The sequence below is a fragment of the Sorex araneus genome, chromosome X (assembly GCF_027595985.1).
Source record: "Sorex araneus isolate mSorAra2 chromosome X, mSorAra2.pri, whole genome shotgun sequence".
In the NCBI taxonomy this organism is placed as follows: Eukaryota; Metazoa; Chordata; class Mammalia; order Eulipotyphla; family Soricidae; genus Sorex; species Sorex araneus.
The window spans coordinates 346,827,791-346,844,507 of NC_073313.1; the positions used below are offsets into that span (position 1 = coordinate 346,827,791).

The 16,717-nt window shown below is 57.3% G+C and overlaps 1 protein-coding gene across 7 annotated transcripts in view; it reads left to right on the top strand.

Annotated features, from left to right (window-relative positions):
• LPIN1 (lipin 1) overlaps positions 1-16,717 on the top strand; it is a 158,187-nt gene that overhangs the window by 98,026 nt on the left and 43,444 nt on the right. For 3 of the 7 annotated variants that reach the window (XM_055120998.1, XM_055121000.1, XM_055121002.1), the window contains 6 exons: positions 3,325-3,525; positions 4,236-4,331; positions 6,175-6,482; positions 7,334-7,459; positions 10,054-10,164; positions 14,343-14,472. In XM_055120998.1, coding sequence (XP_054976973.1) covers positions 3,325-3,525; positions 4,236-4,331; positions 6,175-6,482; positions 7,334-7,459; positions 10,054-10,164; positions 14,343-14,472 — 972 coding nt within the window. The remainder of the gene's footprint in view (positions 1-3,324; positions 3,526-4,235; positions 4,332-6,174; positions 6,483-7,333; positions 7,460-10,053; positions 10,165-14,342; positions 14,473-16,717) is intronic. The other 4 variants (XM_055120999.1, XM_055121004.1, XM_055121001.1 and 1 more) reach the window with 2 other exon arrangements.

Here is a 16,717-nt window from a genome sequence, read left to right on the forward strand (position 1 = left end):
CTGTCTCTGCCCCCAGAAGGGCTGCTCTGCTGCCTGTGCCCGGCTGAGGAGTTCGAGGGTTCCCTTTCTTGCCGAGCAAAGAGCCGGCCGTGGAGGGCCATGCTCACTTTCACTGAGCCACCTCAGGCCGCTGGGTGTCCTCCCCTGCCAGGGTTCCCGAGTTCTTCTTCCTCCCTTTCATATTCCGCACTGTCTGGGGAGTTGGCCCCTCCCCGCTCTGGGCTGAACTTAGTCAAACCTGCACCCCTAAGCCACCCTCTCCACTACCGGCGGGGTTTGGGGGAGCCCTGGAGGGAGGCAGGGGGCTGTCTCCAGTGCATTCCTGGAGGCCAGCTGGCTTCCTTCTTGGGGGCGGGAGGCGAGCCTGCAGTCGGGGTGCCGCCCCTGTCTGTCTTGCTCCAGAGGCTGCTGAGAGCTCTCCTGGGGCTGGGGGGCTGGAGTCCGTGGAGATGAGGGATCCCTGGTGGCAGGGCTCAGGGCACTATTTGCGGTGCCACCATCTCCCCCTATGCAAGGGCCCTCCCGTTTGTCTCTCTCCGGCCCTTTCCCGGGCTCTTTAAGGTTATTTCCTAGGTCGCTGGTCTGCTACTGGGAAGGAGAGTGGAGTCAACAGTCGCCCTTAGCCCCCGCCCCCTGCCCCCTGCCCTTATCCCCTGCATAGTATTGGCACCAGAGCTCCCAGGCCTCAGCCAGGTCCTCATCTGTGAAAGGGACGTGGCGGTCCCTTCCAGTCACTTCATACAGGTTAAAGGGGACACTTCCAAGTGGGAGCCCTTTTTTTTTGGTGCGGGGGGGGGGTTTAATTTGAAAGGACCCGGCTCTGTCCGTGGCCCGGGACTGACATGCCTCAGTGAGAAAGGAACAGAGGTGGCTGTAAGCAGGGGTCAGCTGGGTGCTTGGAACCACAGACGGGGCCCGGGTGGGTGTCCCTGGTGGGTGGACCCGAGCAGGGCTGAGGCCTGGGCACCCACTGGCAGTTGAATTGTCCGACATGTTGGCGTGTGGGAGCTTGTGGGCACACGGGAGCAGTGTCGTGTGTCAGACGAGGAGCCGGGGACAGGACCGGCCCCCTGCGGGGTAAGGGCAGGACAGTCCAGCCCACTCCCTGGCACGGTGCCGGGCAGGGGCATGACCCGGGGGAGAGCTTTATGGGAGGGTCGTGGGCAGGGTGGGCCAGGTGGACACAGCACCTGCTCCCTCCTGCTACTAGGGTCCCCACGGCTGCCGTCCCTGCCTCCTTGTCCCTGTCAGCAGCCACCCCTTCCTCTTCCTGCCTTCTGGTTCTTTCTGGCCCATCTATGCATCATCTTTCCTACGTCGTGGAACATGGGCTTCATCGTGGCCTTCCTGAATCCAGGGCCTGAATCCAGGGCCTCAGCCCTCCAGGGCTTCCAGTGTCTGAGTCTCCTCGCGGGGCTGAGCACCTTTCCCGGAAGCATCTTCTTGTCTTCTGCACCCTTTCCCCACCCCCCACCCCCACGCCGTGTTGCACTTGCTTCTTCCCTTCGTCTGAGCTTTCCGTAACTGCCACTCGAAACAGCAAAGCAGCTTCCTGGGGGTTTAGCTCAAGCGGAGGCATGAGAACTCCGGAGGCCCAGAGTTCTCTCCCTGGCACCTTTGGCACCGTGCCCCTCGCTGTGGCATGGCCCGCTGGGACCCCGGTGACCCCCAGCACCCTCAGTCCTGAGCCCTCAGGCCCATACCATACTGCCGGGCACATAACCACCGGGAGTGGCCCCTGGTAATCAGAAAACCGCCGAGCAAACACTCCGCCAAGCTGCCACCTGCTGCCCCGGCCCACTTGCCTCTCCGTCCTCGGCAAGCCGCTGCACGTCTTCTGGGCACGGGCACTGGGTCTGTGTCTGAGTCCCCAGCAGCGGGCCCTGTGCTGAGTGGACGTCCTGGCTCTTTGCCCAGAGGAGCTCAGCTGACCAGCTGGGCCTGCGCTCTGCTCTCCAGAGCACGGGTGTCCCCTGGGGGCGGCGGAGAGACTCGGGCAGGCAGCGGGCGGGGACCAGGGTGGAGAAAGCGCCACCAAATCAGAGGCATCTGTTGGTGTCTTTTGGTTTTCTCTCCCGACTAATAGACTAATAGTGTGAACTGTTGGCACAGTTGGCGGGATCCGGGGAGGGATAAATCAAGGTCTCTGTCTTGCACTGGTGGCAGGGCCACACCTAGTGACACTCAAGGGGCAAGGGCTACTCAGTGATTACTCATGGTGGTGCTCAGGGATGTTGGGGATTGAACCCAGGTGCAAGGCAAGTGTCCTACTGTGACTCCGGCCCAGCTTTTTAGAAAATTCTATTTAACTTTAAAAGTTTCATATATGTGTGTGTGTGTGTGTGTGTATATGTATATATATATATATATATATATATATATATATATATATATATATATATATATATATATATATATATATATATGGAGTGATAGCACAGCGGATAGGGCATTCGCCTTGCACGCGGCCGACCTGGGTTCGATTCCTCCATCTCTCTCGGAGAGCCTGGCAAGCTACCGAGAGTATCTTGCCCAAATGGAAGAGCCTGGCAAGCTCCCCTGGCGTATTTGATATGCCAAAAACAGTAGCAAATCTCACATGGAGATGTTACTGGTGCCCGCTCGAGCAAATTGATGAGCAACGGGATGACAGTGATAGTGATATATGTATATATACATATATATATATATATATATTTTCATTTTAAGCACTGTGATTCACCATACTGTTACTGGTAGGGTTTGATGGGTGCATTGTTCCAATACCACACCCTCCCCAAGAGAGCCCACCTCCCTACCCCACTGTGGTCCCAGGCTGCCCAGGATCCTGTACTTCCCCCCCAGCTCAGTTCTATAGACCAGTTGTCAGGTCCTGTGGCCTTTGGGTGCCGTTTCCTTACTGTGATTCTCTGGGACAGCTCTGCCCCGGTCCCTCTGGCTGACTGCCCTCGGGGCGATACCCTCCAGATCCAGCCATGAACACACGGGCTACACCCCACCGCTTTGACCGAGCAAGACACAGGCAGCAGAATCACTGGGCGTTGAGGGGGAGGGGCGTCAGCTCGGAGGGGCCTGTGGGAGATTAGGCCTCGGGGAGAGAGAGAGAGAGAGAGAGAGAGAGAGAGAGAGAGAGAGGGCAAGGTGGGCAGCGGGGGTGGGTGCTGGGGAGCCCGCAGGGTCCCAGCCGAGGGGTGTGTGTGTGGGGGGGGGCGTCAGGCCTGTCCTGGCATCCCCCCGTCCCCCGTCATAAACTGCCAAGCTGGGAGGGGGGTTCCCCTGCCCGTGGCCTTCCCCACGTTTCACGGGCCGCTCGGTGCTTCCCAGGCGCAGACCATGAACTACGTGGGGCAGCTCGCGGGCCAGGTGTTTGTCACCGTGAAGGAGCTGTACAAGGGCCTGAACCCCGCCACGCTCTCCGGATGCATCGACATCATCGTCGTCCGCCAGCCCAACGGGAGCCTCCAGTGCTCGCCCTTCCACGTGCGCTTCGGGAAGATGGGGGTGCTGCGCTCCCGGGAGAAGGTGGTAAGTGGCGGGGCGCCGGCTGTGGGGGGAGGAGGGCGTGGGGGGGAGGGAGAGCTGGGCCGCCCCTAGACAGCCTCATGCCTGGCTCTTCCGCTCCCCCGACGGACGGCGTCTCCGTGGGAGTCTCCTGAGTGGCCGGGGGCCCCCCCGCGGGTCGTTCCTCGAGGGTCTGGGTCGGGGCTGACCGACGGCAGGAGCAGGAGGGGCCGTGCTGGGGGCAAGTTGGAGCCTCGCCAGTCTAGACAGTCGCCCGCCTGGGCTCACTGCTCGTGGCGCCTCGGAGTGTCGGGGCTCCAGGATTCAGACCGGGCCCCACACGCGCCCATTCGGGTCTCCTCCCTGGGGGCCACGGTCTCAGCTGGGACAGGCCGAGTGACGCCATGATGAGGGTCCTGTGTGATGGGGGAGCTCCAGAGACAGGGCCCGGGGGGGTATGGCCCCCGAGGTCACCCAGCGTCCCCTCTGGTGCTGGTGGTCATGAGTGTGTTGGGAGTCTAGGCCTGGGGCCACGGTCGTGTGGGCAGTAAGTAGCCCGTGACTTGCTGAGGGCGGGGGGAAGGGTGGCGGGTGGGATCGTGCCCAGCCAGGAGGTGACTGGCTGGGGTGGGGGACCCTGAGGTGCCCCCCGGGGGAGGTGACGCAAAGCTCGGGCAGAAGACGTGGTGGTGTCGGGTCCCTGCTCTCTTAGTAACCGTTGGCCGTCCCTTCAGGTGGACATTGAGATCAACGGGGAGTCTGTGGATTTGCACATGAAGCTGGGAGACAACGGAGAAGCCTTTTTTGTTCAGGAGACTGATAACGACCAGGTGAGGCGGGTGGCGTGGGCCGCAGCCGGGGGCCCCGGGGGCCGTGGGAGTGTGGGGGGAAGGGGAGCGGGCACCCGGCCGTGTGGACGGTGGCGGTCGAGGATGTCGGCGGCCTCCCTGTCCTGGGCGTGTGGTCACACACAGGGCTGGGCGTGTGCCCTGGCCACACAAGACCGGGCAGCCCTGCCTGTCTCAGCGTGCCCGTGTCCAGGGAGACGGAAACCACATCTCAGTGGCCGGCCTGGACCATTGTCCGAACCGATCGAATATCCAGGCTTGTCAGCTCACGCATCCCGACTGTTCTGATTGCATTTATTTATTTATTTATTAAAAATATTATGTTTTATTTTTAATTTTTTGTTACAGACTTACAAAACTTTCATGATTGCATTTTCAGTCATACACTGTTCGAGGACCCATCCCTCCCCCAGTGCCCATTCTCCACCCCCAATGTTCCCAGTATCCCTCCCGCCTCCCCCACCCCTTCCCACTCCCTGCCTCTGTGGCAGGCACATTCCCTCTTTCTCTCTCTCTCTCGGGTGTTAGGTTTGCAATACAGGTACTAAGCACCCATCATGTTTGGTCCATAGCTATGGACCGCCTGATTGTATGTAGTGAGTGACCTTTTTTTTTTTTTCTTTTCGGGTCACACTGGCAATGCATAGGAGTTACTCCTGGCTCTGCACTCAGGAATTACCCCTGGCAGTGCTCAGGGGACCCTATGGGATGCTGGGAATTGAACCTTGGTCGGCCGCGTGCAAGGCAAACACCCTACCCACTGTGCTATTGCTCCAGCCCCAGTGAGTGACCATTTAAAAAAAAAACTATTATTTCAGAAATGTTCACAGCTTCAGTCATGTAATTTTGGGACCATCGGTCATCCACTTCTGGTGTACAGCACAGAGGTTTGCCCTGGTACAAATAAGATGCAGGCAGCAAAACTTGTATTCATTTTATTTATTTATTTTTCAGTTTTGGGCCATACCTGGCAGGGCTCTGGGGCTTCTCTGGCAGTGCTCGGAGTGGGGAGGATCCCGTAATGCTGGGACTCGAACCCAGGCCTCCCCCGTATACGCCTGTGCTGAGTGCCTTGGGCTGTCTCCCTCGCCCCCAACCATCAGCACAGTTTCTGAAAGAAACTCTGCCCTTTAGTCATCGCCTCCCCTGCCCCCGTCTTCCTGCCCTCGTGAGCCCAGCGCGGAGACTCACTTTCCTGTGCGTCTCTGAATGACCCGTGGTGTGTGGCCCAGTGGGTGTAGTTGCTGTTGCGGTTGTGGGGGGCTGAATGGAGTCCCCCGTGTCCGGTCTGTCCCATAGGCTGATGGGCGCTAGGGGGGTTCTGCCTTTTGGCTGTTGTGGAAAACAGCTGCTCCAGACCTTTGTGTACACGAAGTTGTGTGCATGAGATTTATTTTATTTTATTTTATTTTTTTGCTATTTGGTCATATCCAGCGATGCTCAGGGGTTCCTCCTGGCCCTGCACTCAGGATTCACTCCTGGCGGTGCTCAGGGGACCACATGGGATGCCGAGGATAGAACCTGGGTTGGCCATGTGCAAGGCAAATGCCCTACCCGCTGTGCTATCGCTCTTGCCCCAGTGCTCGAGCATTTTTGTCTTGGGTATGTGGCTGGAGCCGAATTGCTGGCCCACATGGAAACTTTGCTTTTGCCATGTGATACGTTGTGTGACCGCTGCCCGGAACTCAGGTGCCTTTCCACCGGTCACCAGCAGGTTGTGGGATTCGGGGCTTACCACCCCCCCCCCCCCCCCGGCTCCTTCACGCGTGCCGGCCAGCTCTGTGATCCCGGCCCCCAGCTCACAAGCCCGTTTCCCCTCCCGCAGGAGCTGATCCCCATGCACCTGGCCACCTCCCCCATCCTGTCGGAAGGAGCCTCTCTGATGGAGTGCCAGCTGAAACGGAACTCCATGGACAGGACGAGGGGCCTGGACCCCAGCTTGTCAGCCCAGGATCTGCCTCCCAGCGATACCCCTTCCGGGGGCTCGCTGGTGAAGAAGAGAAGGAAACGGCGGAGGAAGTCGCAGCTGGACAGCCTGAAGAGAGAAGACAGCATGGACGTGTCGGAGGACGAGGACATGTTTCCCATAGAGATGAGCTCTGACGAGGGCCCCGAGCCGCTGGGCACTGCGAGGTGAGAGGGGGCCACGTGGAGGGCTGGGTCCCAGCGGGGCCAGTGGCTTCTTTTTTGGTGTTGGCAGTGTTCTTTGTCCTTAGGGCACACCCAGGGGTGTCCCAGGCGGTCATTAAGTTCTTGAGGCGAACCCTGGCCTTCCACATCCAAGTCCTGTGTTTAGCTCCTTGAGTCATCTTCCTGGCCCCAAAGTGTGTCGTGTGTGTGTGTGTGTGTGTGTGTGTGTGTGTGTGTGTGTGTGTGTGTGTGTGTGTGTGTGTGTGCAGCTCCTTGAATCATCTTCCTGGTCCCAAAGCGTGTCCTGTGTATGTGTGTGTGTGTGTGGGGGGGGGGGCCAGGGATTGAATTTAGGGCCTCACACATGTAAAATGTGAACTCTACACTGAGTCACATCCCCAGCCACTGAGGCAGTTCTGAATTTCTGTTTTTTTTTTTGTTTTATTATTATTATTTTTTTGGTAGGGTGAGGGTGTTGGGTCACACCCAGGAGTGCTCTGCCTGTCCTGGCTCTGTGCTCTAGAGTGACCCCTGGTGGTGTGTTGGGGACCGTACACAGTGCTAGGGTGGGCTGCATGCTAGGGGGAGCGCCTTAGCCCCTCTACTGTCTTTCCTACCCCAATGTTTAAAGTTCGTAATCACCCAAAGGGCGTATACGCAAAACACTTTTATATGTGTCTTCAACTCACTTTTCCCCTTCCACAGCCTGGGCTCTACCTGGGTGGTTTTCCAGAGGGTCAGGGTTACCTGAAGAGCACTTAATGGTAATCGAGGGAAGTGGAAACTTGCTTTCTTGTGAGTCAGTCACTAATAATTCTTGGACTTGTAATCTTCTTCATTTTTTTTCCCTCCAGAACCCTTTCTAACGATAAACCTCCATTCCAAGATGATGCTTCTGAGAAAGACCTTTCCCCTGACCCGACGTACCCTCAGTCGGCATCTTACCCTAATTCCGACAGAGAGTGGACCCCGAGTACGAGGTGAGCGGCTGCGTGTGTGGGTTTACCCATCTCTGTCCAGGGAACTCCCAGTCAGCAGCAGGAAACACGTTCAGTAAAAAAAAGAATAAAGGATAAAAAGTGATCAGCACCAGGAAAGTGCAGATTAGAGTAGGAAGGTATAGAGAAGGAATTAAAAAAAATAAAAGTAATGGCACCAGAGATAATACAGCAGATAGGGCGTTTTCCTTGCACACAGCCGACCCAGGTTCAATCCCCAGCATCCCATATGGTCCTTTGAGCACCGCCAGTAGTAATTCCTGAGTGCAGAACCAGGAGTAACCCGTGAGCATTGTTGGATGTGACCAAAAAAGAAAAAAAAAAGTGAGGGTCTGGGAGATAGTACCGAGGTTAGGCCTGTGCCCAACTGGCTTCCAGTCCTGACCCCGCAGGGTGGTCCCAGCGTCTTCAGGCACAGCCCTTGAAGGCCCCTTGCTTTGCCAGGGAGGTCCGGGGGATTCCAGGCGCTGCAGAGCCTGAGCTGTGTGCTGCTTGGGTCCTCGCCTTGAACCCATAGCCCAGTTGGCCGAGATTTGCTGATGGGGCCCCTGGCCGGGCCCCCACCCCAAATAAAGAAAACATAGACAGGTCATAGGCTTGTCACTGGTGTTAAATTGCAGCGGTTGCTCCTGGTTCGCTGAGGTGACACGGAAAAGTGGGATATGGTTCTGTGACCCTCGAGGCCCCCATGCCCAGCAGGTAACTGAGCCTGCCGGACGCTCAGCTCTGGGGTGAATAGCGGCCACGGGCCATGGCTTCAGGGGCCCTGAGGTCATTGGGCTGCGAGAATGCTGCCCGCTGTCCCCGTGCTCAGTTCACGGGGCTGAACTGAGAACACGTCTTTCCTGAGATGACCTCGCGCCCCGTCACACCCGGAGCTGCTCATGGCGCAAGTCAGCGGTCGTGAGAATCCGGAGACTTTCAGCCCGAGTCGCTGAGGAGAACCCGGGAGCCCTGATGACCAGAACCGGGGGAGGGACAGTTCAGGAATCCCCTCCCCCGCCCCACGTGGGGTCGAACGTTGGCCCTGGTAGGGTGGTGTGTGGCCTCCAGGGGACCCCACCGCGCCTGGGCCGAGTTTGTGCTGGAGGCCGGTGGGGGAAGTGACACAGAGTTTGAGAGAGTCGTGACGTGAAGCGACACTCAGGGCTCTCCGACCCAGAGCGGAGCAGGGTCTGGAATCCGGGCCGGGGCAGCGTTTACTTCCGGGTTAAAACGGAAGAGGAGGGGACCTGGGAACTGCTGGCAGGTGCCAGGAAGGCCCCCCACCCCAGCTGTGCCCCTGGAAGCCCGCTCCCCTGCGCGTCGGGGCAGAGAGAAGGCCCACGCCTGGTTCTCGTCAGGACCATGACAGGGAATGTTGCTCAGCGGGGCTGTCCCCGGCTGTCCCCCGCATGCCAGCTCATGCCCCCCCAGAGGCCCGCTGCCCGCCAGGTGCCTGTTCCCTGTCCTCGGGGCCAGCCTCAGAGCATCCCAGGGAGCCGAAGAGGTTGATGGGAATCGTTTATTTCACTGGCAACTGGTGTGTCCACGATAGTCCTCTCATTTCCGCAGTGGGCGATGGAACTCAGTGATGGAAGCAGTTTTCCGTGGGTTTTTTTTTTTTTTGTTTGCTTTGTTTTGTTTTCTTCTTCTTCTTTTTTTTTTTTTTTTTTGGTACCTCTATGTCTTATTTATTTGTTTTTTGGGCCACACCAGAGGTACTCAGGAATCACTCCTGGTGGGCTCAGGGGACCATGTAGGATACCGGAGATCAAACCCGGGTCAGTTGCATGCATGGCAAGTGCCCTATTTCCAGCCACCAATTTTGGGGTGCTTTTTAAATTTTTACTTATTTTATGGTTTTTGCCCATATCCGGCTCATATCCTATTTTTAAACCCAGCACCCTGGTTTGGGTTCCCCACGTCCTGAGCTCTCCCCAGTAGCTGATGCCACTAGTGCTGGCCACAGTGGTGAGGGCACCTCAGGCAGAGTCTGTGGAAAACTCACCTCAGCGGGGTGTGTGTGTGTGTGTGGTGTGGTGGGGAAACGGCTTCCGGAGGGCGTGGACCGCTGGTGGAGCCACTTACGGGCAGCACTGCACGATTCACTTTGGAATTTAAAATGTTTTCAGTGCGACCCTCACACGCGTCTCCTTGTTGTGCACGTAATCCTCCACGTGCCCGGACTGTGGCCACGTGAGCCCCCAGACTAACCAGGCTCCAGAGACTTCTCTCTTCCTGGAAGGGGGCGTCTTCTCGGAAGACACAGCTGACAGCTCACCGCGTCAAGCTTTCGGAGCCAGGCTGTGCAGTCAGGCGACGCTCCTGGTGGGCTGTGGGTGGAACAGAAAGTGAAAATGAATGTGTCTTTGGGCAATTTCCTTTTTTTTTTTTTTTGTGGTTTACGAAATTCATGCTGCTTTTTAAAAAAAATCTCCACCTAGTAACAGCCACCGATTGCTGTTCAGGACATTCATTTGTGATCGCTGTTAGTCGTCAGGTATTGGATGTCAAATTTCATTTCATTTCATTGACCTGTGATTTTTTTTTGTTTGTTTGTATGTTTCCCTTTCACGGTCGGGCCCGGTGTCCAGTAGTCCAATAGACTGTAAAAGGACGTCCCCACCTCATCTGGCAGTGGCGGCCGAGAGTGGACTCTCCAGTTCTTGCCCTCCACAGTGCTCTCAGTTCCTCCCTCCAGAAAGGTAGCGGGCGGGGTCTCCCCCTCTTGCGTGTCTTCTGTCCTGATTGTTTTAACCTCATGCTTCCAAATCTATGTTTTCAACTAGCCAGTTTACTTACAAAGGAAAAAGAAAGGGATAGAGATGATTCCTTTCCTTTTATGTTCAGCGTTTGTAGAGTATTAGACTTCTTTTAAAACGTCTTGAGTGATAGCGTAGCGGGTAGGGCATTTGCCTTAAATGAGGCCGACCTGGATTCAATTCCCAGCATCTCATATGGCCCCCTGAGCACTGCCAGGGGTAAGTCCTGAGTGCAGAGCCAGGAGTAACCCCTGTGCATGCCAGGTGTGACCCAAAAAGCAAAAAAAAAAAAAAAAAAAAAAGTCCAATAAAAGACTATTTAGACTTTTTATTTATTGTCTTTTTGGGACACACCGAGAGATGGGACATACCCAGAGATGCTCAGAGATTACTCTGGGTTCTGTACTCAGGAATTACTCTTGGTGGTACTGAGGGGAATCATATGGGATGCCGGGTACTGAGCCCGGGCCGACCGTGTGCAATGCAAACACCCTCCCCTCTGTCCTATTGCTTGGGCCCCGAGTATTAGACTTTTTAAAGTGGCAGGTTCAGCTCTGTGGCAGTGATGGCTGAGCCTGTCATTCTTCCCAACTCTGGCACTCTTTGCAAAATAGAACAGGCAAGGTAAGAATAAAAATTGGGGCTATTCCACAGGTGAGTTTGTGGGGTGCTCTGCAGCACGCCAATTCCAAACAGGGGACATTCCTAGGGGGGGATGATGATTCAGAGAGCTCTTTAGACTTTCTGGAAAGTGGCATAAGATGTTCTCCTTAGTATTACAGGAAGAGAGGTTTGGCGGAGAGCAGAGTAGGGGCTGTCGGTTTGCGTTTTTCTTGATGCTGTGGGTGCAGGCTTCTGCCTGTGTGCTCTGGGGTTGCCTACCCCTCACCTGCCTGCCTCGTCGTTTCCCTGAGGGCATGCCCCAGGCATGACTAGGGGGGGCACATCCTCTTGGTTTCCTTCAGTGAAGCCCCTGGTGGCGGGCACCTCTGATGGAGACTGACTTACTGCATCAGACCGTGCGAGCGTGGTGCGTGGTTCCTGTCTGGCAACTGTTTTCCATTTGTGACTGAGGAGCCAAGTCTCCGGAGGGCTTTCCTTCAGAGTTTATGAAACGCATCTTCCAATGTGGTACCCTCAGTCCCGAACAGTCGGGATGGACCTGCCTCTGTGCTGCTGGCGTCAGTCTTGGCTACTAGCACGCAGATGATTCGTGACCCCACAGCCGCGATGGCTGACTTTGCTTGAGCAACCCTTGTTCTCAACGGTCTAAGGCTTAATCGAAGGGAGGTTTCGGAACCCGCCTTTCTCATTGGCGGCTCTTGGCGTTGGGAGTGGTCCTGTGGGTCTGCATTTCTCTGGTGAGCCATGCAGTGTGTGTGTGTGTGTGTGTGTGTGTGGTGTTCGGAGTGGTCCTGTGGGTGTGCATTTCCCTGGTGAGCCATGCAGTGTGTGTGTGTGTGTGTGTGTGTGTGTGTGTGTGTGTGTGTGTGTGTACAGTTCTGCAGAACCCCGAGAAGGACCGGGCCAGCCTCAGAGAGTGGCCCGTGTTTGAGTTGGGTGCTGACTGGCTGGGACTTCCACTCAGGGCTTAGTTCTCGGGGAACAGAACTTTGTAAAACCCAGAGCGCCCTTGGAACCCTCTGGCTTTTCTGATGACACCAGAATCCTGGGTATCCTGGAGTCGCTCTATTGCCTGTGCTTGTTGTCCAAGGGCTGGTATCCACCCTCTCCAGCCCACCCGTGGTCGACATGATAGCCGCTGACCAGCTGTCCGGCTGTGTCCCAGCACCGCAGGTCCTTGTTATTTTCTCTCTTTTTTTTCTTTTTGGGTCACGCCCAGCAATGCTCAGGAGTTACTCCTGGCTGTGCACTCAGGACTGACTCCTGCAGTGCTGGGGGACCATATGGGATGCCGGGGATGAACCCAGGTCGGCTACATGCGAGGCAGAGGCCCTCCCTGCTGTGCTGTCGCTCCCGCCCCAGCGGCCTTTGGTTTAATGAGAGACCCACCCTGGCGGACACTGAGCTCCAAGACGAGACTGGGGGCCCTGGTCTCATGACAAGCCGCGTTGCCTACAGTCAGGCTTGCTAAGAACTCAGCCTCGGTGCTCAGTGAGCATTCACTACTCCAGGGTGGTTGTGACCGACCTCGCAGGATATGCCCAGACAGAGGCGTTTCTCGTTCCTCACGCACAGTCGGACGGCTCTTGCCCCAGACCAGGCTCACTCTAAAGGGCTTTTCTTAGCTTTTGTGACGATGAGTGAGACCACCCAGATGCCAGGGGACTTACAGCAGAGCACGCGGGGAGTGGGCTGCGATGGCCTGGCAGGGCAGGGGTGTTGTCCGAGTGTGGGCAGGGGTGGGAGCAGCGGCCCCACTGGCCTCGGAAGCCCAGAGGGAACGGCCCTCCATGAGGACTCGGGAGGACGGCAGCAGGGATGCTGCCGCACAGAGGCCCCCCAGACCCAGGCAGGCTGGACTCCCTTTGCATGGCTCACTGGTGCTGGGCAGGTAACCTGGACACCTCAGGGGCAGAGGGGGAGTCCTTCAGTTTCAGGACGAGAGGGACAGGGAGAGAGGGAGGTCAGAAGGTTCTGGACAGGTTTGTCCACAAGATCCCTTTTTTGGGGAAACTGTTTCTGAAAGGGTGTGCGTATGTGCGTGTGCATGTGAGTGTGTGTGCGCATGTGTGTGCATACGTGTTAGCTTGTGCATGTGTGTGTGTTTTGTGTGTGCATGTGTTTGTGTCCGTGTGTGTTAGCCTGTGCATGTGTGTGTTTTGTGTGTGTGTGCATTTTGTGCATGTGTGTATGCCTGTGTTTGTGTGTGCACATGTGTGTGTTGCGTGTGCATGTGTGCGCATGCATGTCTGTGTCTGTGAGTGGGGTTAGCCTGTGTGTGTGTGTTTGTGTTAGCCCCTGTGTGTGCTGAGTGGAGGCTCTTTGGGGATCTTTTTCCACACACTGATGACATAGAGCCTGAGCCTGCTGTCTAGAAGGGGCTCTGTGGGGGCAAGGCGTCCGGCCAGAGAAACTCAGGCGCGTCCTGTGGGGGTTCAGATGTGATGTGAGTTTCTCTCGCCAGCCCAGAGCTCTCCTCGGCCCAGGAGACCAAGGACGAGCCTAAGGACAACGGGGGCTAGGCGGTCAGGCGCCCGCGGAATCCCGCAGGGGATGATGACTGGGGTGTTGGTCCTGTTCTGAACTGGTGTGGGGTAGAGAGCCCAGTGAGTGTCTAGTGGGTGCCCTGCTCATTCTGAGGCCCACTCACTCTGTGGGACCTGAGCCGACTGTGCTCTGGACTCGGGGATAGACCCTGGGAAATCGGCAGGGGAGCCCACCTTGCACCTCTCGAGGCTGGCCTGAGGGGGAGCAGAGCGGCACAGCCGGGGGCGAACCTTTGATGCACCCCGGGAGCATTTGGCGCTCTGTCAGCTCCAGCGCCGCGGCTCCTGCCACGCCTGAGCGAGCTTGTGGTGTGAGGCGGGGCGCGTGGGGAACTCCGGTTCCTGATGCAACTTTGTGGTTTCCAGGGAGGGACGGGGCAGACTTCGAAATGGTTGACCCAGCAGTGCAGGGGCGCGTGTCCGTTGCCTTTAGCCGTGGCTAGATTTGAGATTAGATTAGAGCTGAGAGACGGGGGCTGCGGGAGGGTGAGAGCCCGAGGGTGGGTTGCTCTAGGGAAGGATGCAGCTTCATACTCTCTCTCTCTCTCTCTCTCTCTCTCTCTCTCTCTCTCTCTCTCTCTCTCTCTCTCTCTCTCTCAAATGTCCTTTATTTTCAGTGCTGCTGCTTCTTATCTACTCTTGGAATTTGGTGGCAGGGTGGCAGGTGTGGACAAGATAGTTTTACCAGTTGGGAGGCCCTGCGCATATGTGTGTGTGTGTGTGTGTATGTGTGTGTGTGTGTGTGTGTGTGTGTGTGTGTGAGAGAGAGAGAGAGAGATCTCGATCTCTCGCCCCCTGGTGGACAGCCTGGGAAATGCCACGCTACCTCCCTCGAGGGGGATTATAGGAATGCTTTTCCCCTGCTATTGGAAGGGTTGAATTCTGGGTTAAAAACATGAAAATGTTTTTTTTTCCTTCCTTCATCCTTTCTTTTCTTTTTTTTTTTTTAAGTCCTTCAGGTTCCCGACCCTCCACACCTAAAAGTGATTCGGAATTGGTCAGTAAATCCGTGGACAGACCCACGCAGAAGAATACTCTGGAAATGCTCTGGCTATGGGGGGAATTGCCACAGGCTGCAAAGGTCAGTGTCCCACTCAGCCCTCTCACCTGGTGGGGTGCAGGTTACTGGGATCGGGACCACACGGTCAGCCAAGGAAATGCGAACATACCAGGGCTGACCTTCAGCCCCGAGTTGCCGTTTCCCTGCCTCCAGCATCTGTGACCATATAAAGCGGTTTTGTTGCCTCCGTAGATACTGAACCCCGGGGGCCTTGTGATTTGCGCATCTGCATTTCATTTCACAACCACATGCAGGTTACATTTGAAGAGAGGGACTGAATATGTTTTATGCGTGTGCATACATGATGGCTCCTCGCGTGTAAATCACAGATGCATACAAGCTCTGTCAAGTGTGGAATCCGTGCACGGAGTCTCGCTGTCTCTGGGCACTCTGCGTTCTGCACAGGGCCCGTGGGGAAGCCTCGGGGGGTGCGGGATGCGGGGGCTGGTCCTGCGGAAGTCAGCGCGTGAGTGCAGGCTCTCATGTCCTGGCAGAGAGGAGGATGGAGGGGGGCTCGGGGTGGGGCGGGGGGCAGGGACAGGCTGATGCCGCAGACAGTTTGGGTCCCACAGTCCCCACAGTCAGGACATGTTCAGGCCCGACAGTCTTCCAGTGCTGAGTTATTCTTGGAGACCGCCTTGGGGGTGAGGCTCTGAGTTTCTGAAGAAATAGGAAAGCAGCAGAGTCTGGTGAGAAGGGGCAGGTGGGTGGAGGAGGAAGATGGGAAGGAGGAAGATGAGGAGGATGTGGGGGAGGAGGAAGATGGGGAGGGGGAGGGGAGGAGGTAGAGGAGGAGGAAGATAAGGTGGCAGAGGAGAAAGGTGAAGAGCGGAAGAAGGAGGAGGAAGATGGGGAGGAGGAGGAGGGGAGGAGGAAGATGAGGGGAAGGAAGAGGAGGAAGGTGGAGATGAGGAAGGGAAGATGAGGTAGATGAGGATGGGGAAGGAGAGGGAGGGTAGGGAGGGGGAGGAGGAGGGTGGGGAGGGCAGGGAGGAGGGCTGGAGGGAGGAAACCCCAGCGCGGTTTCCTGCTCTCCCTGCGTGTGATCCTCCCCAGAGTCTGTCTGCACCCCGGAGGGCAGAGGCTGCTCCGAGCTGTGGGGGCGTCCGAGTCGCTGCCCGTGGCCCAGCTCGGCTGCCGGCCTCAGTTTCCCGGGCAGTGTCACCTCCGCGCTCACCCCCGCCTCTGGTAGGGAGGGAGACCCCAGCTGCGTTGCCCCCTCGAGGCGCCCCCGGGAGGGTTTCCAAGAGGTGCTGTTTTCCACTCCACGGAGCTACAGGAACCTGGAGCTCGTGTTCTCGATCACAGATCTCTTTCTTTAAAAGAAAACCTCCCACGGAATCCCACCCCGGCCCCCTCGGCCCCGCAGCCTCGACCCTCCAGCAAGGCGGTGGCCTCTCCATTCTTGGCCAATACGTGTCTCGAATGGATGGGTGAGCGGGTGGGGGCGGGAGCCCCTGGGAAGTGGGCTGGGTGGGCGCGTTTGCTGGGGCGGAAGTGCCGGTTCCTCCCCGGGCTATATTTAGCTTTCCCGGAAAAGCGCTGGTCTGTTTGCCCACGCACGAGGCCACCGCCTAACCACGCTTACAGGTTTGCCGTCTGTCCCTGGGGACAGGCGAGGGGGGCCCCGCCGCAGAGGTGCCCTGCTGGCGTTTAGAGCAGCTTAAGGAGGCGAGCACACACCCCGTCCTCACCCCGGGCGTCTTTCCACTCTGGGGGCTTGGTGCGGGAGGTCCGGCCCGGGGCTCTCACTGCCCCGCGAGCAGGAACCGACCCCCAAGTCTCAGTGAACAAAACTCTCGGTGGTTGATTTTTTTTAAAAAAAAATTTTTTTGTGGGGGGTAGAGGCTTTTTGGAGAAACGCACCCCTCTGCCCCCGAGGATGGATCTCACACATGTACCCGAGAACTTGTCTGTGGGTCGTGTGCCCGTGTCAGGCCCCTGGGGCGCCCCTGACCCCCTCCCAGGCCCAGCTGCCCGCAGAGGACGAGCCCAGGCGTCCTGGCCGAGTGCTCCGTCACTGCCCTGGGGCCGATTTCCGTCTGACCTAGGAAAGGTCATTTGCTTGGGGACTTTTGGGGACCTTTGCGGCAGGTGTGGACACGGCCAGCTGTCCCCGAGGCCTTCACGCTTTGGAATGGCCATGGGTGACCTCAGTGTGGTACCCCTTGGGTCCGGGCCTATGTGTGAGCACTGACTCTCTCTCTCTCTCTCTCTCTCTCTCTCTCTCTCTCTCTCTCTGTCTCTCCCTCTCTCCCTCCCCGCC